Genomic DNA, 25,932 nt, shown 5'->3' on the forward strand with positions numbered 1-25,932 from the left:
CTGTTTATATTGTTTGATATCTCCAATGTTTGTTTAACTTTTCTCTTGGCTATAGAGCAACGTTTTAAGCTGCTGTCAGCCCGCCCCTCCCCAGGTGGGGGAATCGAAAATCAATAAAAGAAAAAAAATTCTATAGACAGTGCTGTACAGCTTCGATGCATGTGAAAAACGATACCACAAACCATCGAAAGTTGCTGTGAAACGTATTTATTTATAAATAACCAGTGGCAGTAAAGTGGCCATCTTCAGGTCAAGGATACCATTACATCAGGTTAGAGGAAGGTTCCCGGGTGTCAAGTATATATCATTAACAGTTTCAGCACCAGTCACTTATACACGAAAAGTACCGGGTGCATACTTGATAAATACTGAAATTCATAATATTGTACTTCACGACAGGAGTGGAACGACCAAGGTCCTATCGGACTTTGATCCGCCCCGTGGCTTTCTATGGCACTTAAGTGTTGGCCAGTTACAAAAGGCGTAGAACGACGTGCATATTATGAAAAAGGACACACCACAGAGGCCAATTCCAGCTGAATCCGGAAGACTTGGTACTTAAACCGCAATTCTAGCCGGTCTTCAATATGAAGATGGCTTCGATAAAGATACAGTCATTGAACTGTCGAACTCGCAATCAGCATTACTGCTCACACGGCACCATTTTGTCAGTAACACAAACCATTATTTGGTGTAGCAGATCCAGACTGTGCTGCATCACTACAGCGTCCTAACGAGAAAATAACCGTGCTGTGGGTAAAGGGCACCATGGTATCAGATGCCCGCCCTGTTTGCCGTGTGGTCTGACGCACGGCTTTCCGGTTGGGGAAGGAGCGCCTGGTCCCCAGCACGAATTCGCCCGGCGGACTTGTGTCGAGGTCCGGTGAGCCAGCCAGTTTGTGGATGATTTTTAGGCGGTTATCCATCTGCCTCCGCAAATGCGGGCTGCTTCTCCTTATTCCGCCTCGGCTACACTATGTCGGCGATTGCTGCGCAAACAAGTTCTCCACGTACGCGTACACCACCATTACTCTACCACGCAAACATAGGGGTTACACTCTTCTGATGTGAGACGTTCCCTGGGGGGGGGGGGGGGGTGTCCACCGGGGCCCGAACCGCACAATAACTCTGCAAAAGTGGTTCGGTGTGGGGCGGCGGAGGGGTGAAGTGGACTGCGGTAGTCGTCGTGGGGCTGTGGACCACTTCGGCTGCGGCCCTTGACGGAGCCTCTCCGTCGTTTGTAGGCCCCCGGTTAACATATAATATCATAAAATACAGTGGTATCGGATGCAGTGAAACTGTCGACGCTCTCTCTAAGAGTGCCGTACACCACGGGACAAACGCGTACAAAAATGTTCCTCACACAAACCTAGAACAAGGTGGCCGTCGGCACATCAGAATCTTGTCCAACAATAAGTGGCACCTACCTTACCCACAAAGTGGAAGGCATTATGCAGCTATACTAGCACATGTCGCCGTACGATCGTCATACTCCCTTGGTATGTATCATAGAGCGTTCCCAGTTACAATGTTCCGCCTCCGCTTTTAACCAGACAGCATTCTGGCTGCACCACTATTTGCTACAGCTGATTGATTCGCCCCTAAGTGACTGCGGCGCGGAGGGTGACACAGACCACTTCATTCTCGGCTGCCCATTGCGATACCACACGACGAATATCCAGCGACAATCTAATTGCTGCATAGCTTGGTGCTTACTAGGCAACGGGTTCCTACCAGTACGAAGCCAGTGCTTGTTCTACTGTATGATCCATAATTGTAATTCGTAAGTATATAGTACAATCGAAAAACTTTAAATTAGTGTGATTTAGCATGTAACCAAACTTTAACATAATTTATTTAGTAGTCATTTGGAGGACCTCACACTTTTTGTTGTTTAATTTTTATTGTCAATTGGCATGGAGATATTGTCTAAATCGTTTTGCAGTTCGGTTTGATCTTCTAGTTAATTTACTACACAGTAAACGACAGTAACATTTGCAAACAATCTAAGAGGGCTGATCATAAATCGTTTGTATAGATTAGGAACAGCAGAAGACTATTTATTTATTTAATCTGGCAAGATTAGGGCCATCAGGCGGTTTCTTACATCTAACCAGGCATTCTACTTATTTTACATTCATATGTTTAGTAGGCATGTTAAACTACATCTAGTACGAAAAGTGAAATAAACCACTACAAAGGCACACTTGGAAAAATACATACATATAGAGATTATATTCGTAGATGATAAGTACTGTTATAAGTAGATATTATGAAAGAGACAGATTTTAGACGGGAGTGCTAGCACCAGGGAGTATGATGGTGACTGATGGTGAAGGGCGGAGAAGAATAAAGACATGATGAAATATAATTAAGGAGATATAAAGGAAAAGAAGATTGCGTGGCTAATAGAGATAGATGAAGAGGAAGAAAAGAAAGGAGAAAGATAGGAGATACTAGCTTTGCTATTTGACAGAGGAGAGGATTGGCCTTCTACATTAATTTTGTGGAACTATAACTGGACTATAACACTTTCTTGCAAAACGTGAGATATCGTTTCTGTTTTGCTCGATGACTATCCGTCGGTTACTACGAACTGTCACTTCTCCGACGAAAAATGATGAATCCAGTCACACAACTGAAGCGATACTCCGTAGGCACGTAATGTGCTCACAAGCAGCTTGTGAGCAACGGTGTCGAAAGCTTTCTGGGATTGAAATGAAATGTCGTGTGGCGAGGGTCTCCCGTGGCGTAGACCGGTCGCCTGGTGTAAGTCTTTTGTGACGATGGGGATGAAATGATGATGAAAACAACACAACACCAGTCCCTGAGCGGAGTAAATCTCCGACCCAGCCGGGAATCGAACTCTGGCCCCTTTGCACAGCATTTGGCTGTGCTGACCACTCAGCTATAGAGGCGGACTTTCTGGAATTTATTAACATGGAATGAACTTAAGGTCTCATGTCTGTAGCACTCGCCTCAGTTCACATATTGCCAGTTTTTGCTTTTCATGGAAATCAGGGTGCTCTTGGAGATTCTTCTCTTTGCGGAATGCTTTTAGGAATATCTTGTTGTTAAATTGTAACAAATATACTGGTAAAAGAAACAATTTTAGATATTAAAAATAACTTCCTTGAATATAAAAAGATGAGTCTACCTGAAATTTATGACGTTGTTGAAGCTTTATCTTTAGTGCTATCTCATAACTACTTAGGCTTATATAACAAATTTTATGAGGAGAAAGATGGCCTTGCAATGGACAGTTGCCTAGCTAGCCTCCTACCCAGCATTTACATATATCATTTCGAAACATCGTTTTTCAACAACGCTATGACAATAATGAAAAAGATCATATATTACAAACGTTCGTAGATGATGCACTTATCTTATTCGATGGAAGAGTAGAAGAAATTGATCATTTTGAAATTGAGCTTAACAAACTCTAACAAAACATGAAAATTTCCGCTCGAGCATGAAACTGATAATAGTATAAATTTCTTGTATGCAAAAATTATTAAATGCAGTGGTAAACACAAATTTAAAATATGTAGAAAACTCATTACAACGCATGTCACAATCAACAGCTGATCATGCCACCCGAAGCAACACAAAATGGCATATTACAGGGCATTGCTCAACAGAATGGAAAAAAATCCCTTTGGACACTCAAGGTAAACTACAAGAAGTAGAAACAATCAAAGTAATAGCTCACAATGATGGCTACAGCTCTGAAACCACCATTAAACTCCACAACAGAATTAAAAACAAACATAATGACGACGATAGCTATTAGTCTAAAAGAAACAGAACTTAATTGCAAATGACTCCTCAGAACTCTATGAACTATTTCTGCATACCATTCACTGGTGAAGTGTCACACCAGACTGCAAGCTTATTGTCTGTCAAAAATATCAAAATTACTTTTTCCACAAACAACAAAATGCAAGACAAAACTGTTCATAACTTAAATTTAAAACGTGAAGTACACCGCAGGTTAACATTTAAAAACTAAATTGTTCGGTGTGTCCCAAGTTTTACATTGGGCAAATTCGCAGGAGTTTCACTGTACAGTACCATGAACACATGGATGCTTTCAGGCTCCCAACCTGAATAAGTCATCTTTCGCTACTCAATTGGCCCAACACACGGAGATAAGTGTCACAGAAACCTTAGTGAAACTTTTCTGAAAAAAAAAGTACATACGAATTTGCTAGAGGAATTAGAAATATACAACCAGATTCACAGTCAAACTCACTACGTCCTGAATGATCAATTAAAATTAAAAAACGAAATGTACCTCCAAAATATCATACAACTCCTATAATTTGAAATGATAGAAATAATAATTAACTGACTAGATATCAGACGGCACCAGATCGTCTTAGGCATCTGTGTCCAACCATGAGACAATGAAGTTGTAGCAGTTATATTTCCTAAGTTTTTATTTCTAGGAGGATTTTATTATGGAGGAATATACTGTTTGAACTGGGTATTTTAGTTTAGTTTTCTGCGGATAGGTGTTTGTGTTTACCACACAAGGGCATAATAGTAAACATATTATTTGAGGCCTGGTGTATGTGATTATCTAAGGGTACATAATTATCAAGGTTTTTGAGAGGAGGGCATTTTCAGTTCTTGGAGATAGGTTGTCACAAAACTGTGTGGTTGATGTAGAGTTGCAGTGGATCTGTGATTAGCCTGTGCCAGGTAGGTTTCACTTTTACCGATAGGTTCTTACATCACATATACATTTTTGGCATCGTCTTTAAACAGTAATGAACATTTTTAGTTGGATCATTCTGATATTTGGGACCCTTTGTTAAATTTATACAGTGGTACAACGTGCTATTTTAATGATTTAGATTCAAAGGGGCCAAAGTTGCCTTTTTAGATGTCCATTGTTTGGCGATAGAGCAGGAAAAAATGGAGGTATTGACATATGTGCTCTATTGGTATATTATCTAAGGTTACTTAAAATAATACATTAGAGTACCATAATTTTTGTGTGTTCATTCTGGACCGTACACTATACTTCAAACAACGCCTTCTTAACTTACGTCAAACGTTAAGGACTTGAAATAACATCCCCCTTAAGCTATGCGGAACTGCCTGGGGGTCTTCAGCAACCACCCTGCGATCTTCAGCTCTGGGCTTGGTGTACTGAAGTGCTCAGTATTGTGCACCTGTTTGGATGAACAGTCATCATTCAAGGCTTGTTGACACCCAGCTGAATACGAGAATGTGCATAACATCTGGCGCAATCAGATCTACTCCTGTTTATTGGCTTCCACTGTTAACTGGTATAGTGCCTCCTGATCTACGCAGATGAGAGAGAATTCCACAAGATCTCCAGGAATTCTAACCTACCCGTGCATAGCGACCTGCCACTTTTAAATCGCAAGCGACTCAAATCACGCCATCCAACTCTGTGCGATGCCGCTGACATGGTTGCTAAGGATTTCAAACCTCTCGAAGAATGGAAAGGTCGGTGGGAAGCAGTGACAGATGTGCGCCTGCATAACACCTTCTCAGGTGCTAAATTTCCAGGTGGATTCGACCTACCTAGGGAAGACCTGGACTACTCTCAACAGAATCCGTACCGGCCATGGCCGATGCAGGGACGCTCTCTTTAACTGGAAGAAGGTGCCAAATCCAGCCTGTAACTGCGGGGCTCCATACCAGACTGTTCACCACATTGTCAGTGAGTGCAGGATTTGAGCCTATCACGGTGCTGAAGAGGGCTTCCTGCTAGCAACTCCAGATGCAGTGCGCTGGATTGAAGAACTGGATATTCAGTTGTAAAGACAAACTTAAATTTCTTGTGTGCCAATATGTGCATATGTATATGTAATTTAATTTTATAATGTGTCTGTATTAGCCATACGCTAAATAAATATGTGTTAATTGTTTTGTGGTTGTTTAGTTTTCAAATATTGGAATTGTGTAATTGTTCTTTGGTAAACAGGGCCTGGGGGTGGTGATAATGTGTCGCCGAAACTAGTCTTGTGATACAATAAAGACATTTTCAAGCTACAGCTGTGTTGGTACTTTTTCTCATATGGACTTAAATCATTTTTTTAAAAAAATGTGGCTGGTTTTAGCACTTCCTACAGTAACATACGTTATCCACATGTCTAGCACTTTTTCTATCTAGGTGAACCACGCCTATTTGAATTTCATGAATTATTTTGAATACAGAAAATCAGTACAAGTATCCTAGGTTCAAAACGGTGCGTCCCTCCTTACTTACTCGAAGACGATGGGCAAGTGCAGCTCCTTAGCCCGCGCGACGACCTCTGACAGCGGCCGCCTCTCCAGGTCGACCTTGAAGACCCGCTGGTCCACCTCCTCCATGGTGTCCTCGGGGCACCCGGACTGCGACAGGAACTCGTAAGTCTCTGGCACTCCGAATGGCTCGAACACCTGCCGAGAGGGCGACACATCAGCGCCAAGAAAGGGCGACGTATTACCGCGTCAGAGCACTCAATGCTCGCCGAAGATCAGTCCTACAAGCGCACACAAGGGAAAAAAAGCTTCGAATATTGTGCAACGTCACCTCCAGGTGGTGAACATAATATTAGGTCTAAAACTTTGCTTCTGCCGTTTTGCAATTGACGGTAGTAGCGGCAAGTGGGATTCGGATGGTTGGTCATAGGTGTAATAAAATAAGCTTAGGCATCTGTAAACATAGTGCCATAAAAATATTAGTCGATTTGTGATTGCATCATAAGGTTATTCTCGATTAAGTACGTCAACTTACGTACCCATTTCTCTCCATTTGCGGGAAGTTTTAATTTTCTGCTTTAACATGAAGAACTCTGCGGCTATGGCTCTTAAAATGCCAGGAAAGATCAGTGATGAGGGAACTACAAGTGAAAGAACGTGCAGAGAACGGTGATTTTGATGCCTAAGACCGGCATGGCTGTGGGAGACAGAACGTTTTCGTACCTACTGAAACAGGCGAAGACAGTCACAGGACATCATTATCGAAAGCAATTGATACGTTCGAGCCCAGCTCTGAAACACAAACGGCCGCAATACAGCGATAGACACGTAAAGGCAATTTTACAGCAGGTCAGTTCTCGACCCCATGTCGCAAAACCCTTGAAAATATAAATGGAAACGTTGAAATGAGAAGTCTTATCGCTCCCACCGTATTCCCCATACGTTGCTCTCTCTGACTACCACCTTTTTCGATCAGTAACGTACAGTGTGGCTGACCAGTGCTTCTGATCATATGAACAAGTGCAAAATTGAATTGATTCATGGATCCCCACAAAAGATTCCCAGTTCTTCCGCCACGGGATTCGTATGCTATCCGAAAGATGGGAGAATGTAGTGGCCAGCGATGGGCAATACTATGAATCAAATTTTTTTTGTAAGTTTTCCCAATAAAGCCCTGAACTTCGAGAAAAAACGACGGAAGTAAAGTTGTAGACATAGTAAGTAATCATGAACCAATACACGACTAGTAACATTGCAGCCTCGTGACGCTGTAAGGAAAGTATAAAAGCAGAATAGATATGAATAGGAGAATCATTCCATTGATGTTGGTTTGTTACTGTCATGAGCATCTAAAAGCAAATTTTATTTTAAAGTAGTTTCTTGTACATGTTGTTGTTGTAGTCTTCAGTCCAGAGACTGGTTTGATGCAGTTCTCCTTGCTACTCAATCCTGTACAAGGTTCTTCATCTCCCAGTACCTACTGCAACCTACATCCTTCTGAATCTGCTTAGCGTATTCATCTCTTGGTCTCCCTCCCAGCTGCCCTCCAATATTAAATTGGTGACCCCTTGGTGCCTCAGAACATGTCCTACCAACCGATTCCTTCTTCTAGTCAAGTTGTGCCACAAATTTCTCTTTTCTCCAATCCTATTCAATACCTCCTCATTAGTTATGTGATCTACCCATCTAATCTTCAGCATTCTTCTGTAGCACCACATTTCGAAAGCTTCTATCCTCTTCTTGTCTAAACTATTTATCGCCCATGTCTCACTTCCATACGTGGCTACACTCCATACAAATACTTTCAGATACGACTTCCTGACATTTATATCTATACTCGATGTTAACAAATTCCTCTTCTTCAGAAATGCTTTCCTTGCCATTTCCAGTCTACATTTTATATCCTCTCCAAACATAATCAGTTATTTTGCTCCACAAATAGCAATACTCATTTACTACTTTAAGAGTCTCATTTCCTAATCTAATTCCCTCAGCATCACCCGATTTAATTCCACTACATTCCATTATACTCGTTTTGCTTTTGTTGATGTTCATCTTATATCCTCCTTTCAAGACACTATCCGCTCCCCGCTCCGTTCAGCTGCTCTTCCAGGTCCTTTGCTGTCTGTGACAGAATTACAATGTCATCGGCGAACCTCAAAGTTTTAATTTCTTCTCCGTGGATTTTAATTCCTACACAAATTTTTCTCTTGTATCCTGTACTGCTTGCTCAATATACAGATGGAATAACATCGGGGAGAGGCTACAACCCTGTCTCACTCCCTTCCCAACCACTGTTTCCCTTGCATGTCCCTCGACTAACTGCCATCTGGTTTCTGCACAAATTGTAAATAGCCTTTCGTTCCCTGTATTTTACCCCTGCCACCTTTAGAATTTGAAAGAGAGTATTCCAGTCAACATTGTCAAAAGCTTTCTCTAAGTCTACGAATGCTAGAAACATAGGTTTGCCTTTCCGTAATCTATTTTCTAAGATAAGTTGTAGGGTCAGTATTGCCTCACGTGTTGCAACATTTCTACGGAATCCAACTGATCTTCCCTGAGGTCGGCTTCTACCAGTTTTTCCATTCGTCTGTAAAGAATTCGTATTTTGCAGCATTCGCTTATTAAACTGATAGTTCGGTAATTTTCACATCTGTCAACACCTGCTTTCTTTGGGATTGGAATTATTGTATTCTTCTTGAAGTCTGAAGGTATTTCGCCTGTCTCATACATCTTGCTCACCAGATGGTAGAGTTTTGTCAGGACTTGCGCTCCCAAGGCTGTCAGTAGTTCTAATGGAATGTTGTCTACTCCCGGGGCATTGTTCCGACTTAAATCTTTCAGTGCTCTGTCAAACTCTTCACGCTGTATCATATCTCCCATTTCATCTTCATCTACATTCTCTTACTTTATTAATTTTGTTGGTATGTACTACTTAAAAACCGCAACATAATTACCAAAAAACTATAGAAAAATTATATTGTAAAAACTTTGTTGTGGAAACACTGGCAATGTCGGTGGAGACCGTACTGTGTAGTGTGTATCCAAAGCATCTATTTCAAAGCTGACAATAGTATCGTTGGGCGCGAGCGCTCGCAGAGCCAGTAACAGAGAGGGAGAGAGAGAGAGAAAGAGAGAGAGACAGAGAGAGAGTCTTCTGTGATGAAGTATGAACACAAAGTGACGGTGCTAAACTGAGAGTGTTGTCGGAATGATGTTTTAAGCATAGCAGGGTGTTGTGAATGGGCTGGCGACCACATATTTGGGAGCAGTACAAAGCATATAAGCACAATTGAGAAGAGTACGGTGTGGCCGAAATTATTAAAAGTTGCTCGTTGTCAAAGAAGAGCGTGTTGCCAATAACGATCGTTAAAAAATGCATTACGTCGCACCACCTACAGCTCGCCACAAAGTAAGATCAAGCCATTCATGTGCGTACTTATGTACAGGCTTGTCAGCGTAGTAGTTTTAGGTCTTTGAACATAATAGTGCTTTTTTTAGTTGAACTGTAAACATTGTGAATGCTACTGATTATACTAATCAGTATCCATCAGCAAGGTCGTATCCCTTCATCATTATTACCGAGAGAATCGTGAGCGAAAGAGATAGGCTAATACAATGTAGAGAAAATTTATTATATTTGCATTTATCTTAAATAAGTGGTTCGTGAAACTAGATGCAGTAGTAATTAAAGTTCTCTGTGCACGGTAGTACATCGGGGGCGTCATTGTTATGAACTTTCTTATCCCGACATGCCTCAATGATGTCCCGATTTTGCTAAACACTGTTACTCAAGTACTGAAATAACGCCATCTGTTAGTGGAACATGTAGATGCAGCCACAGTTAGTTTTATTTATGTCAACGCGTTTATGTTGACAAGGTAGTCTCACAGATGGCGTTGTTGTTAGTATCCTGCATCGACGATGCGAACACCTTCTAGATCTAGCGCCATTATTCGAGAAAATAACAGACTTCACCATGGAACTATTTAAGCTGGGTCACTCGGAATTTTATAAGTCCCTCCAGATCATTGAGCGTCATGCACTCCGCCTCGCCTTCCGTATTCGCCTCCCATCCCCCACGCGGATCCTCTATGACTCATTCCTGTCCCCCATCTGCTCCTATTCCTCTAACATATCCGCATACTCTACACCACCCGCCGCCTTGATCCCCCTCAACCCCTGGTTGCTCCTCTCCTCTCCCATCCCCACCCCCTGCCACGTCTTCACTGTTGTGTCGCCCCTACCCTCCATCTCTACACCCTTCATCTCCTTTCCCAAAGTGGCTTCCATCAACTCCCCCCTCCTGGATGATGCCCTCTCTCCCTCCATTTATCCCTTCTATCAACTCTGATCCTCATCCTCCTCTTTTCCTCCATCCTTTTCTTGGGCTCCCTCTCTCCCCTTCCATCCTCTTTTTCCCCACTTACCCTCTCTCTGCCCCCCTTCTCTCCCCCGAGTCCTTTTGCATTTCCCTCCTCTGCATTTTCCCATTCCCTCTCACGTCTGCCCTGCCCCTCCCCCCCCCCCCCTTACGAGTCCTCTCCCTCCTTTGGTTCCCTCCTTTCGTTTTTCCTGTCTTCCCTCCTTGTTTTCCCGCTCATCTGTGCAGGTCCCCCCTCCCCCCCCCCCCCAACTGCCCTAGGTTATGGTGTGTCCTCTCTGTGCTGACACTTTAGAGCAGTGTTTACAGTGAGTGTTCAGTGTTGTGTATCTTTTCTGAAGTGTTGCGAATGGCCATCATACTGTCGCTGGGTGTGATTTTATATCTCATGCGAACAGAAACCAGACTGTCGCCCTGTTTTTTAATTGTCTGTCTACTGTGTTAACTGTCTGCATCCTGTGTATTTTATTCGCTTTGCCAACCCTTAGCTTTATGTTTTAACTTTCCACAATTTTCGCCGTTTTACACTTTAAGTCCCCGTTTTATCGCCTGCTTTTATTGTTTCTTAACTTCTCTTTACGTTTTAAAAAGTCTGTAGGCTGCAGAGCAGCGTAATAAGCTACTGCCAGCCGGCCCCCTTCTTTGGGAATCGAAATACAATAAAGGAAAAAAAAGAACCGTGCTGTTTCAATTTGAGTAGCGACCTGATAATTCTATCCAAACATGATGCGAACAACGGGTGCAAGTTAGTAATGTTCGAAGCGTTTACTGGGGGTATATAGGGCGTGAGGTTTTTACTGACGTCTACTTCGATGACTGCAGTGTTATTGTCCACTGTTTACCGTCTAATAAACTTATCATAGCCAACGAAAATGCCTAAGGATGGAAAGAGAAAGTGTCACTTTTCGGATGATTACAAGGAAGAGTGGTCCTTTGTCAAGAAAGGATTAACGGATCAGGAAGCACTGTGTGAGTAACTCAGGGAGGTAAGGCAGATGTGAGGCATCACATTTCCACGAAGAATCATACAAATAGAGTCGCAGTAGCGTTGACATTAAAGTCCATTTCTGCATTCATGACTAAAGAAGATATATAGGAAGAATTGCTCGTTGCTGCTGCAGAAATAACAACAGCTTATAAAGTTAATACTTCGTTCTCTTGACTGTACCGTAAAACTGAATGCCGCAATATATCCTGACTCCAAAGTCACCACAATGCGGTCAACAGCCAGGACCGAAGCTACAGCGATTGTTAAAAATATCCTCGCACCACACTCCGTATTAGAATGCCTGAAACAATTCCAAGAAGTTTCGTTTTACAGTGCAGGCACCTACGCATCGAACCACATTGCCGAAAACATGTTTCCATTAGTTCTTCAATACTTTACTGAGACGGAATCCAACATAAGCTGTTGAAGTTTGATTCGCTGAATAATGAAGCATCAGAGACAACGGCCGCTACGGTCGCAGGGTCGAATCCTGCCTCGGTCATAGATGTGTGTGACGTCCTTATGTTAGTTAGGTTTAAGTAGTTTTAAGTTCTAGGGGACTGATGACCTCAGATGTTCAGTCTCATAGTGCTCAGAGCCATTTGAGCCATCGGAGACAATTGCAAAGTTTTGTCTGGACACTTTAAGAGAACCGCAAATTCCATCAGATAAATTAACAGCTTTTTATGGAAACAATGCCAGGACCAACTTCTGGCAGCGTCATCGACACGGATAGCGGAATGTATTTCACCAAATTAAAGAAGAACTAGGACAAATGTAGAGGGAATTGGATGCCCTGAGCATATTCTCCACAATGCTACATCAAGCGCTGCTGGAGGCTTAACTGCCAACACAGAAATAATCGTCATGAAAATATTTAATTATTTTTCAACATAATGCTCCGTAGGACCAAATTGGGGAGCAATATATATATATATATATATATATATATATATATATATATATATATATATATATATATATATCAGAGTGGTCGAAACATTGATTTTGAAGAGAAACACAAAGCGCATAACAAGCTAGAATATTTTACGTTCAAAGATTAGTCTACTTACTGCACGCACACTTGATAGGAATGACAGGAAACTGGACTGATTTGGGGAAAGAGACCAAACAGCGAGGTCATCGGTCTCATTGGATTAGGGAAGGATGGCGAAGGACGTCGGCCGTGTCCTGTCAAGGGAACCATCCCGGAATTTGTCTGAAGCGATTTAGGGAAATCACGGAAACCCTAACTCAGGATGACCGGAGGTGGGATTGAACCGTCGTCCACCCGAATGCGAGCCCAGTATGCTAACCACTGCGCCACTTCGCTCGGTGACAGGAAACTCTAACATGGTACAACTGTCAGTACTTTTTGCCATTCGCTTCACAGTTTGTGCAGGGTATGTATTCAGATATGAATTTCCCCCAAGAACATAGTAATTTTAATCTCATCTAGGAAACGCACCTTAGGAAATATTCCGTCACGCGTGAATCTTCTGAAGGAAGGGAGAATGGTTCTGAGCACTATGAGACTTAACTTCTAAGGTCATCAGTCCCCTAGAACTACTTAAACCTAACTAACCTAAGGACATCACACACATCCATGCCCGAGGCAGGACTCGAACCTGCGACCGTAGCGGTCGCGCGGTTCCAGACTGTAGCGCCTAGAACCGCTCGGCCACCCCGGCCGGCGTCAGGGAGAATGGAAAAGGTGTGTTTCATTCTTGATGCCGCGTGGGGTTTCATTATTAACAACAGTGCCTGCGGGAGACACGAACAGATGTGTTAAACAAGAAAGTTGGGTAGGTATGTTGTCGCCGGAACCTTATGAGGAAGGCAACAGAGTGGCGGCTGCAATGCTGCGGTCTCCCTTTGAGCGCCACGTGCTTGTCACCAGGTATGCGCCGCCACAGATGCGTGACGTCAAACGCAGGCGGTGAATGGCAGGCCAGATATATCAGAGCGCTAAGGTTACGATCGGCGCCTGCCCGATGCGGCACATCGGACGTGAGCTGCGAACCAACTATTACCTCGTGGGACTGCGGACTTCGTCTTTACGGCAACGCAAAGGTAGCCCGCCACAGCTTAGCAACTGAACTTCTCACTCAGTGCAGACATGCAGAAGTGGTTTACCGTGTCCTGAAGTCTCCGTGAAGAGAAGGAAAGATGTGTGCCTGCACAGAGAAACGGTATGACAGCTGGCCTTCTGGATAATAAAACCCTCACAAGGAAATACTGCTCCTGCCACTGAAAGAATTTTTAGATACGACAATCTTCGAACACATTCCTCGTTTTGGTCAATGGACTTTGTGCTACGTTTCTCCAGTCAGAAGATTCCATCTCTGAAGTGGGTTTCTCCAAGTTTTACGAAATACCCATCAATGACTGCTATGAACTCTACTCACAAACATCTTCCGATGACAGGAACAAATCAGAAGACACATTTCTGTTTTTATTTTCTAGTCATCAGTCTTCTGACTGGTTTGATGTGGCCCGCCACTAATTCCTCTCCTGTGGCAACCGCTTCACCTCAGAGTAGTAATTGCAACCTACATCCTCAATTATTTGCTGGATGTATTCCAATCTCTGTCTTCTTCTGCGGTTCTTGCCCTCTACAGCTCCTTCTAGTACCATGGAAGTCATTCCCTGACGTCTTAACAGGTGTCCTATCATCCCCTCCCATCTCCTCGTCAGTATTTTCCACATATCCCTTTCCTCTCCGATTCTGCGCAGAATCTCCTCGTTCCTTACCTTACCAGTCCACCTAATTTTCAATATTCTTCTTTTCTGGTTTTCCCATAGTCCATGTTTCACTATGCTTCAAAAGTAAATTTTCGGAAATTTCTTCCTCAAATTAATTCCTATGTTTGATACTAGTGGACTCCTTTTGGCCTGGAATCCCTTTTTTCCACTGCTAGTCTGCTTTTTTGCGTCCTTCTTGCTTTGTCATGGGTTATTTTGCTGCGTAGGTAGCAAAATTTCTAAACTTCATCTACTTCGTGATCAATAATCCTAGTGTAAAGTTTCTCGCTGTTCTCATTTCTGCTCCTTCTCGTTACTTTCGTGTTTCAAAGATTTACTCTCAAGCGATATTTTACTCATTAGACTGTTGATTCCATTTAGCAGATCATGCAGTTCTTCTTCACTTTCACTTACCTTTCCCATAGCCAAACTAATCGTCTAACACATCTTCAGTTTCATTTTCCATTCTTCTGTATATTATTCGTGTGAGCAACATGGATACATGTTGTGAAATAATTCTCGCACTTGCCAGTTCTTGCAGCCTTCGGAATCGTGTGGATGAGGTTTTCCGAAAGTCAGACGGTATGTCGCCAGACTTATACATTCTACACACCTATGTCAATAGTCGTTTCGTTTCCACTTCCCCCGACGATTTTAGAAATTTTGATGAAATTTTGTCTATCTCTTGTGCCTTATTTGCTCTTAAATGCTCCAAAGCTCTTTTAAATTCTGGATCCCTTATCTCTTCTAAATCCACTCCTATTTCTTCTTCTATCACATCAGACAAAACTTCTCTCTCGTAGAGGTATTCAGTCCAATCTTTCCACCTATCTGCTCTCCTCTGCCTTTACTAGTGGAACTCCCGTTATCGAACTTGTTTTTAATTTCACCGAACGTTGTTTCGACTTTTATATATGCTGAGTCAGTCCTTCCGACAATCATTTCTGTTTCGATTCTTCACATTTTTCATGCAATAACTTCGTCTTTGCTTTCCTGAATTTCCTAATTATTTCCTCAGTCACTTCTATTTCTGTGTTCCTGAATTTCCCTGAACATTTTTTTACTTCCTTCTTTCATCGACCAACTGAAGTATTTATTCTGTTACTCAGGGTTTCTTCGCAGTTACCTTCTTTGTACCTACGTTTTTCTTTCCAACTTCTGATTACATTTTTAGACGTGTCCATTCCTCTTCAAATCTACTGCCTACTGATCTATTCGTTATTTCTGTAATTGTAGTCTTTGAGAAGGTGAAGCGTATCTTTGTACTTTCATATCTTACATCTTTACGTATAGATCCTTCTTGACAAATCTCTTAAGCTTCAGCCTACTCTTCATCACGAGTACATAGCGATCTGAGTCTACATCTGCTCCTGGGTACGCGTTACAATCAAGTTTCTGATTTTAGAATCTCTGTCTGACCATATGTAATATAACTGAAATCTTCCCATATCACCCTGTCTTTTCCAAGTATATCTCCCTCTCTTCTGATTGTTGACAGAGTATTTGCTATTATTATGTGAAATTTATTGCAGAACTCAAGTCTTTTTTATCTTTCATTCCTTGTTCCAAGGCCCTATTCTCTTGTAGCCATCTCTTCTACTCCTTCCCCTACAATTGCATTCCAGCCTCCATAACTAAACTATTAGATTTTCATTTCTCTTTACGTACTGAATCACCCCTTCAGCATCGTCATATACCTTCTCTAAAAATGGTTCAAATGGCTCTAAGCACTATGGGACTTAACATATGAGGTCATCAGTACCCTAGAACTTACAACTACTTAAACCTAACTACCCTAAGGACATGACACGCATCCATGCCCGAGGCAGGATTCGAACCTGCGACCGTAGCAGCAGCGCGGTTCCGCACTGAAGCGCCTAGAGCCGCTCGGCCACAGCGGTCGGCACCTTTAGTGTCTCTTCACTTCAGCTTTCAATGTTGGCAAGTATACTTGCACTATCGTTGGTTTTGGTTTGTTGTCGATTCTGATAAGAACAACCCTATCACTGAACTGTTCACAGTAACACTGTCTCTGCCCTGTCTTCCTATTCATATAGAATCCTACTGCCATTATACGATTTTCTGCTGCTGTTGATATTGCTCTATACTCATCTTACCATTTCACTTCACTGACCCCTGCTATGTCTTGATGAGCCTTTGCATTTCCCTTTTCAGATTCTCCAACTTTCCTTCCACATTCAAGCTTCAGACATCCCATGCTGCGGGTCGTAGGACGCTATCCTTTCTTTGTTATTCAACCTTATTCTCATGGTCACTTCCTCCTTGCAAGTCTCCTCCCAGAGATCCGATTGGGGGAGTATTCAATTACAGGTCATATGCCCTGTGGAGACACATTTTGCGTCTTTAATGCAGTGGTTTCCAATGTCTTCTGCAGGTTCATGTCGCTGATCATTGCTGATTCTTCCGCCTGTAGGCGCAGTTTCCTAACCCAAGGACAAGAGAGAGTGTCCTGAACCCTTGTCCGTTCCTCCGCCCTCTTTGACAAGGCCGAAGGCAGAATGAGTGTGATTTCTTAAGCCGGAAGTCCTAGGCCGCCAATTAATCGAAGTTTAAGCGGTGCCGTGTTTTGAGTCCGGGACAGCGGCCGTTTGGATTACCAACCAAAGACGCTACCCCTAATCTGCTGAATTATTTCACCCACTTTTCTCATCATACAGGGTGAATCACATTCATCTACTTCTACATACGCCACACTCCAGCGCATTGCGGCGGAAGTCTTGTCCGACTGCCGGCCGGAGTGGCCGAGCGGTTCTAGGCGCTTCAGTCTGGAACCGCGCGACCTCTACGGTAGCAGGTTCGAATCCTGCATGGGGCATGAATGTGTGTGATGTCGTTAGGTTGGTTAGATTTAAGTAGTTCTAAGTTCTAGGTGACTGATGACCTAAACTGTTAAGCCCCATAGTGCTCTGAGCCATTTGAACAATTTTTTTCTTGTCCCACTGTTATTCATTCCCTTTCCTGTCCCACTCGCAAACATTACGAGGAAAAACGACTGTCCGTGTGCTTCCTTAGGAGACCTTACTTCGCTTATATTGTTTAGCGGTCATTACGCGGGACGTACGGTGGTAGAAGTTGAATTGTTCTGCAAAATTCAGGTTCTCTAAACGTTCTCAATAGAATTTCGCGAGAAGAGCTTCGTCTTACCTTCAGTGATTCCCATTTGAGTTCACGAAGCATCTCCGTAACACTAGAGTGTTGCTCGAACCAACAGGCGACATGTGTAGCAGCACACTCCTAGTTGCTTCGATGTCTTCTTTTAATCCGACCTGATCGGTAATCCAAACACTTTAGCAGTACCGAAGAGTAGGGCGCACAAGTGTTCTGTAAAGCGGTTTCGTTTACAAATGAACCATACTTTCTTAGAAGCCTCCCAATAAACCGAAGTCCACTGTTAGCTTTCCCTACAGCTGACATTACGTACTCTTTCCAATTCATATCGCTTTTCGAAGTAAGTCTATATTTAATCGATGTAAATGTGTCAATCAGGACATCACTAATACTGAATTAGAACAATACAGGGCTGTTTTTCCGGCTAATCTGTATTAATGGACTAACATTTTCCCACGTTTACAGAAAGTCGTCATTCATTAAATCAAATAGAATGTTCTCCAAGTCATTCTGTATCCTCTTATAGACACTTTCCGGTTCCCCAAAGCATCATCAGTAAACAACCGCAGATTTCTGCTCATCGTATCCGTCAGACATGTTTGTACTGAACAAGTGGGGCCCTATAACACTTCTCCTGACGATATCCTATTCTCCGATGAACACCCGTCGTCCAGGAGAACATACTGGGTGCGGCTGCTTAAAAAGTTTCCGAACCATCAACATCTAGGAATCTATTTCGTACACTCGGACTTCGATTAACAATTATCAGCGAAGTACTGTGTCAAGCGCTTTCCGAAAATCTAGGAACATTTAATATACATGTTGCCCTTCATCCATGTTTCGCATGATATCGTGCGAGAAAAGGGCAAGCTTTCACACGAGCGACGCTTTCTAAGTTCTGATACTTGCATTGCTTTTATATCGTGAACCGTTCAAGATACGTAAACGAGCTTTTTAGTACACATAGGGAGCACGTAATCTTGTTGTTTGCTTAATCCACGTAACTGTTAAATCAACCGATATTGAAACAAGGATGTTTTCTAAAGGAACGTTAAATTTCTTTAACGGCTTTCCAAATTTCTTGAAAAGGCGATTACAGGTATATAACCGTTGTTAACGTCGGTGTTGAAATATCTCGCAAAAACATCAGAAAAATGAATTAAAATTAAAAACCAAGGAGGCCGCTATCGGCTGTATTTTGTGAACACTGCCATATCCGTCTCTCGTGCCGTACTCCGTCGTATGAAGTCGTTCTACAAACGCTTAATATAAATGGGGTTATGATATCGTTGGCTGGGAAATCCCACGGTGTGGCTTCAGGCATCGACAGGACAGGACGATCTTCCACCTCGCACATTGGCTGGGCTCTGAACACTATGCGACTTAACTTCTGACATCATCAGTCGCCTAGAACTCAGAACTACTTAAACCTAATTAACCTAAGGACATCACACACACCCATGCCCGAGGCAGGATTCAAACCTGCGACCGTAGCGGTCGCCCGGCTCCTGACTGCAGCGCATAGAACCGCACGGCCACTCCGGTCGGCCCTCGCACATTGGCTCCTTTCCTTTCTGATGCGTCCAGAGTGTGTCGTGTGTGTATTTGTGTAGGCGAGCGAACCTGGCAGAGGAGAGCTTCTGTAAAGTTTGGAAGGTAGGAGACCTGGTACTGGCAGAAGTAAAGCTGTGAGTACCGGGCGTGAGTCGTGCTTCGGTAGCTCAGATGGTAGAGCATTTGCCCGCGAAAGGCAAAGGTCCCGAGTTCGAGTCTCGGTCGGGCACACAGTTTTAATCTGCCAGGAAGTTTCAGATAAAGCTGTGTTAAAAGTCTGCGAAGGAGAATTTCCTGGAAGAAAACAGGTTGTCAAACGGCAGCTTATTTTTTTCAGCACTTATCCTTTTGTTTCACTGCAGCACCTAAATATTTAGAAATTGTGTCACACATTGGCAAAAGTACTAAGCTCGCCTGAACGATATTCTGCTGTAAATGGCCGGGAAAACTGAATAACCTCGCCGCATTGACGCCTTTGTAGCTATCAGCTCATCACAGTAGCATGTAGATGGCTTTTGAAAAATGATGACTACGAAAGTGGTAATATTTCTATGATGTGTACTATTCCCAGCACACAGTGCGCACTCGTTACTTTAGCAATTCTGAACGCGAGTGAGGCACTCTGAAAGAATTTTTGTTAGCAGCATTATTTGTGTCTCTCGAACATAATTTTCTTTTGGTTATGTGTAATATGTTTAGGGAGAAGAAATTTTGAAGAAATTGAGGTTTGCCGATAACACTGTCAGGCTATCAGAGATAGTAAAGAAACGGACGGTCAACTGAACAGAGTGCGTAGTGTGTTAAACAGAATTTGTAAGAAGAACATCAATAAAAGTAAAACAACGTAATGGAATGCTATCGAATTAAATCAGGAGTTACTGGGGGAATTAGATAAGTAAAAGAGACACTAAAAATGGTACGGCTTAGAAGTAAAAGTACCAGATGTGTTTTGGTAGCTGGAGGAAACATAATTGACGATAGTCGCAGTCGTGAGGATATAAAATGCAGAATAGCAACGGAAGGTGAAGAGTATCTACGAACATAAATACAAATTTCAAAAAGTATTTCCAAAAGTGTTTGTCTGGACTGTAGTCTTGTAGGGAACGAAAAGTGCACGATAGAAGAAAAGAAGCTTTTGAAATATACTGCTACTGAAGAACGCTGAAGATTATATGGGTAATAGGGTACCTAATGAAGAGACATTGTATAGAACTGGGGGAAAAATCTACGGCACACCTTGACTGAAATACTATGTGACACATTTTGAAGCATGAAGGAATCATCAATCTGGTAACGACAGAAAGCGTGAGGAGTAAAAATTGTAGAAGTTGATCACGGTTTGAGAGCTGTAAGTAATTTCAAATCGATGTAGGTTTTTATGCGAAGATAGAAATGCATGCACAGGAGAGAGTAGAGTGGAGAACTGTACAGAACCAATCTTCAGTCTGAATACCACAACAACATGGTGAAACAAATTTCTCACCACTCGCTCTTGTTATTATTAAACTTAATTTGATCATCCACTGTTGGTCTGGTGAAACTGAAATTTCTCACCACATGGGGAGTAAGGCATTCACTTTAAATTCACGATTGGTTCTACATTTAATCATAATGTTATTTTTAAATAATATCTGACCGTGTCACATTTAAGCTACGTCGCAGATAATGGATTATCAACATTTGTTGTGAGTGGTAGTTGATGTATTTTTTGACCTTCCACGACTCACAAAGCAAAGTTTTCATTCGCTCTCGTGATAAGGTTTGAGAGGTTTTTTTATCTCTTTCGTATTTTATGAAACACAGTGAATGCACGTTTAGGATTCTGTACCCATGTGTAAAGCATTATAAATACGACAACATGCACATAATGTTCAAGGCAAGAAACTTTTTATTAACAATGAAGATTAAACGTCGTACAACGCTGAACTAATAATCATGAGCGCCATTTTTAGCGACATACATGGCAATAAATTTTACTCTGTCACTCCTGTTTGTTTCCGTACTCTTAAAAATAACCTTTACCTTTATTAATAGCCTTAGCACTCTTATTTTAAGCGTTCCGAACTAATTTACGATATTTATTTATAGTGTAACGTATTTGAACAGGTTTTACGACAAGATTACAGAAAACTGGCTCTTCGAAGGAGGGTCGCAGAGATATCAGAAGAGAAATTTTATCAGTGAATTGACGTTTCTCGAAACAACGCGATAGCCTATAGGCCCCACTAAGAACACCTGCTTAATGCGTTTAGTGACTCACGAACACAATTAGTACGATTACTTTCTATCAAGAGTCTTAAAGTGACTCGTGAACACAAGTATACTTGTCCATTGCCGAAGTCATTACTTGTTTCAAAAACTTGTCATCTCCATTAATGTAGATTCCAATTGTCTATAGCTGACGTAACCAAAACGTTTGATTGCGTCACGTAATTGCTGCTCTCGATCTCGATCGTGGCCCTCTTCAATTTCCTCTCCTGTGGCAATCGTAGAGCAACATGTACACTCGGCGTCCTCAATTATTTGTTGTATGTACTCCACTGTCTATCTTTTGCCTTCTACGGCACTCTGAATTCCCCGTAAGTTGTTCCCTAATATCTTAACACACGCCCTCTCCCGTCTTCTAGACAGGGTATTTCACACACTCCTTTCCAGGCCGAATCTTTGGAGGTCCTCATATGTTATCAGTCCACATGGTTTCCGCCATACTATTACATCTAATCGCAAACGCTTCGTTTCCTTTGCTTCCTGATTCCTCCATGTTTCACTTCTGTAGAATGGTGTGCGCAAGACAAATAGTCTCAGAAATTTCTTTTTCAAATTGTGGCCCATGTTTGGTACTAGCTGACCTTTCCTGGATAGAAACTTTCTCCTAACCTGTACTAGTTTCTCTTTCAGTCCTCCTTGCGTCGCGAGTCACATGTTATTTTACTTCCAAGGTGGAAGAATTTATTCACTTTGCCTTCTATGTTGTATTCATCGTTAGTTTATTTTTTATCTGCAACTCCTCATTACATTCATCTTTCTTTGGTTTTTGGTTTATTCCTAATCTATACTCTATGCTCGGTAAATCATTCATTTCCTTCAGCAGGTACTCTAATTCTTCCTCTCTTTCGCTGAGAATAGCAGCGTCATCACGGAATATTATCATTGGTATCCTTTCACTCTTTGTTTCAATTCCACTCCTGTAACTTTTATTTTTATTTAATTCATTGCTTCAGCATTATACGCGTTGCAGAGGTCAGGAGGAAACCAACATCTATGCCTTACGCCCTTTTAATTTGAGAACTTCTCCTCTGGTCTTCCATCCAATTGGTTTATTTTCGAGTTTTGCGCATACCATCTGTTATTCCTCTTTCCCTATAACGTCAATCTATTTTCCCAAGAATTTCGAACATTGTGTACAACTTTACATGATCGACTGGTTTCTCTAGACTGACAAATCATACGAAAGTTTCTGGATTTATTAAAAAATAAGTAATATAATATCAAGGTTTCTTTCTTTTACGAATCGTGACACCTATTTTCCCCCGACCGACAATAACCGCTGCAATTTGCACATTTCTTTTAATGTTCCTTCCATCACGGCAAATCACCGATATCTACATTCGGTTCATCATTAGCTTGGGGTAGGGTAAAAGGATGAAAGGTGCCGAGTAGACATTGTTCCAGAAACTTCAAGATAATTCTCTGTATGTTTTTGCACGCCTGTTTGCAACACCATTACCCGACCACGCCGCCACGTATGTGGAATTTTGTCTGATACTGCTTCTCTCAGTCTACGACGAATAATACTTCAAGTCCACGCGGAACGCCTGTTTAATTTTTGTATAATTTCGGATGTGACAAAGGATCGTAGCTCGTTAATTGACTCTCGATCTAACTCCCATTTTTTATGGGAAAGGCACTACGTCAAACAGCTTTCTGAAATGGAGAGGTGAATACTTTCATGTGTTTTCAATACATACAGTATCTCTACAGTACAATTCGTATTTACACTACTAGCCATTAAAATTGCTACACCACGAAGATGACGTGCTACAGACGCGAAATTGAACCGACAGGAAGATGATGCTGTGATACGCAAATGATTAGTTTTCAGAACATTCACACTAGGTTGGCGCCGGCGGCAACATCTACAACATGCTGACATGAGGAAAGTTCCCAACCGATTTCTCATACACAAACAGCAGTTGAACGGCGTTGCCTGGTGAAACGTTGTTGTGACGTGTCGTGTAAGGAGGAGAAATGCGTACCATCACCTTTCCGACTTTGATAAAGGTCGGTTTGTAGCCTATCGCGATTGCGGTTTATCGTATTGCAACATTTCTGCTGGTGTCTGTCGACATCCAATGACTGTCAGCAGAATACGGAATCGGTGGGTTCAGGAGGGTGATACGGAACGCCATGCTGAATCCGAACGGCCTGGTATCACTAGCAGTCGTGATGACAGGCATCTTATACACATGGCTGTAACGGGTCGTGCAGCGACGTCTCCATCCCCCAGTCAACACATGGGGACGTTTGCAAGACAACAACTATCTGCACGAACAGTTCGACGACGTTTGCAGCATCATGGACTATCAGCTCGGAGACAATGGCTGCGGTTACCCTTGACTCTGCATCGCAGATAGGGGCGCCTACGATGGTGTACTCAACGACGAACCTGGGTGCACGAATGGCAAAACGTCCTTTTTCGGATGAATCCAGGTTCTGTTTACAGCATCATGACGGTCGCATCCGTGTTTGGCGACATCGCGGTGAACGCACATTGGAAGCGTGTATTCGTCGTCGCCATACTGGCGTATCACCCGGCGTGATGGTATGGGGTGCCATTGGTTACATGTCTCGGTCACCTCTTGTTCGCACTGACGGTACTTTGAACAGTGGACGTTACATTTCAGACGTGTTACGACCCGTGGCTCTACCCTTCATTCGATCGCTGTGAAACCCTACATTTCAGCAGGATAATGCACGACCGCATGTTGCAGGTCCTGTACAGGCCTTTCTGGGTACAGAAAATGTTCGACTGCTGCCCTGGCCAGCACATTCTCCAAATCTCTCACCAATTTAAAACGTCCTGTCAGTGGTGGCCGAGCAACTGGCTCGTCACAATACGCCAGTCACTACTCTTGATGAACTGTGGTATAGTGTTGAAGCTGCATGAGCAGCTGTACCTGTACGCGCCATCCAAGATCTGTTTGACTCAATGCCCAGGGGTATCGAGGCCGTTATTACGGCCAGAGGTAGTTGTTCTGGGAACTGATTTCTCAGGATCTATGCACCCAAATTGCGTGTAAATGTAATCACATGTCCGTCTAGTATGATATATTTGTCCAACAAATACCCGTTTATCGTCTGCATTTCTTCTTGGTGTAGCAGTTTTAATGGCCAGTAGTGTATTTGTCAAAACAACTAAGAATGTCTACGGCTAACACTGACAGACGCAAGCTTTGAACGAAGTTTCTAAGACGACTCTTTCATCGTGAAGCCGAGTGCTCACTGTGTTCACAACCGCCTGACAGATTAATACTGTGTGTCGCATCAGAAGTGGAACCCGGAAGATAGTCTTTGGCGGGCAATACTCTCACCGTCTGCGCTATTTCAGTTCTCGCGAAAAATCCTCACATTTTCAATTCTCACATTATCTCTGTCTCACATTTCCCTCTTATTTTTCTAGATTAGTATAGTACTTCTGTGAGAAAAGGGTATCGTGCAGAAACGGCTTAGCGATGAAAAATATTTCGATAGTTCGCTGTTTCGCAAGTTATTCACTGATCTGCTGACTGCGTTTGCTATAATGTGCTTACAGGTATCATCTGACAATCGGATGATGGCAGAGCCCTAAAGTATCTACCAAGCCTAGACATTGAGGTGACAAAAGTCAGGAGACACCTCCTAATATCGTGTCCGACCTCCTTTTGCTTGGCGTAGTGAAGCTACTTGTGGCATGGACTCAACAAGTCGATGGAAGACCCCTGCAGAAATATTGAGTCATGCTTCCCCTATAGCAGTGCATAATTGCAAAAGTGTTGCCGATGCAGGATTTTGTGCACTAACTTAGCTCAGGATTATGTCCCATAAATGTCCGGTGGGATTCAAATCGGGTGATCTGGGTGATCAAAACGTTTGCTCCAATTGTCCAGAATTTTCGTCAAACTAATCGCGAATAATTTTGGTACGGTGAGATGGCGCATTGTCATTCACAAAAATTCCATCACTGTATCGGACATGAAATAAATGAATAAAGGAATGGCTGCTTTGGTCTCCAGGTAGCCTAACATAACTATTTCCCGTCAATGATCGATTCAGTTGGACCAGAGGACCCAGTCCACCATATGTAAACACAACCCACACCACCACCAGCTTGTACAGTGCCTTGTTGACAACTTGGGTCCATGGCTTCGAGAGGTCTGCGTCACACTCTGACCATACCATCAGCTCTTTCCACATGAAATGTGGGCTAATCTGACCAGGCCACGGTTTTCCAGACGTCTACAGTCCAATGTATATGGTCAAGAGTCCAGGAGAGATGCTGCAGGCGATGTCGTTCTCTTAGAAAACGCACTCGTTCAAGTCGTCTGCTGCCATAGCCCATTAACGACAAACTTCGCCGTACTGTCCTAACGGATACGTTCATCGTACTTTCCACATTAATTTCTACTGTTTTTCCACGCACTGTTGCTTGTCTGTTAGCACTGACTACAATACGCAAACGTCGCTGTTCTCGGTGGTTAACTGGAGGCGTAGGCTACTGCGTTGTCTGTGGTTAGAGATAACGCCTGAAATTTGGTATTCTCGGTATACTCTTGACACTGTGGATCTCGGAATATTGAATTATCTAACGATTCCCGAGACTGAACGTCCCACGCGTCTAGCTACAACAAGCATTCCGTGTTCAAAGTCT

The 25,932-nt window shown here is 42.7% G+C and overlaps 1 protein-coding gene across 1 annotated transcript in view; it reads right to left on the reverse strand.

Moving 5' to 3' along the window:
- Nucleotides 1–25,932, reverse strand: part of LOC126335258 (galactoside alpha-(1,2)-fucosyltransferase 2-like) — a 258,815-nt gene that overhangs the window by 122,171 nt on the left and 110,712 nt on the right. Inside the window, exon 3 of the mRNA XM_049998301.1 lies at nt 6,251–6,423. Coding sequence (XP_049854258.1) covers nt 6,251–6,423 — 173 coding nt within the window. The remainder of the gene's footprint in view (nt 1–6,250; nt 6,424–25,932) is intronic.

This window comes from Schistocerca gregaria, chromosome 2, assembly GCF_023897955.1.
Source record: "Schistocerca gregaria isolate iqSchGreg1 chromosome 2, iqSchGreg1.2, whole genome shotgun sequence".
Taxonomy (NCBI): Eukaryota; Metazoa; Arthropoda; class Insecta; order Orthoptera; family Acrididae; genus Schistocerca; species Schistocerca gregaria.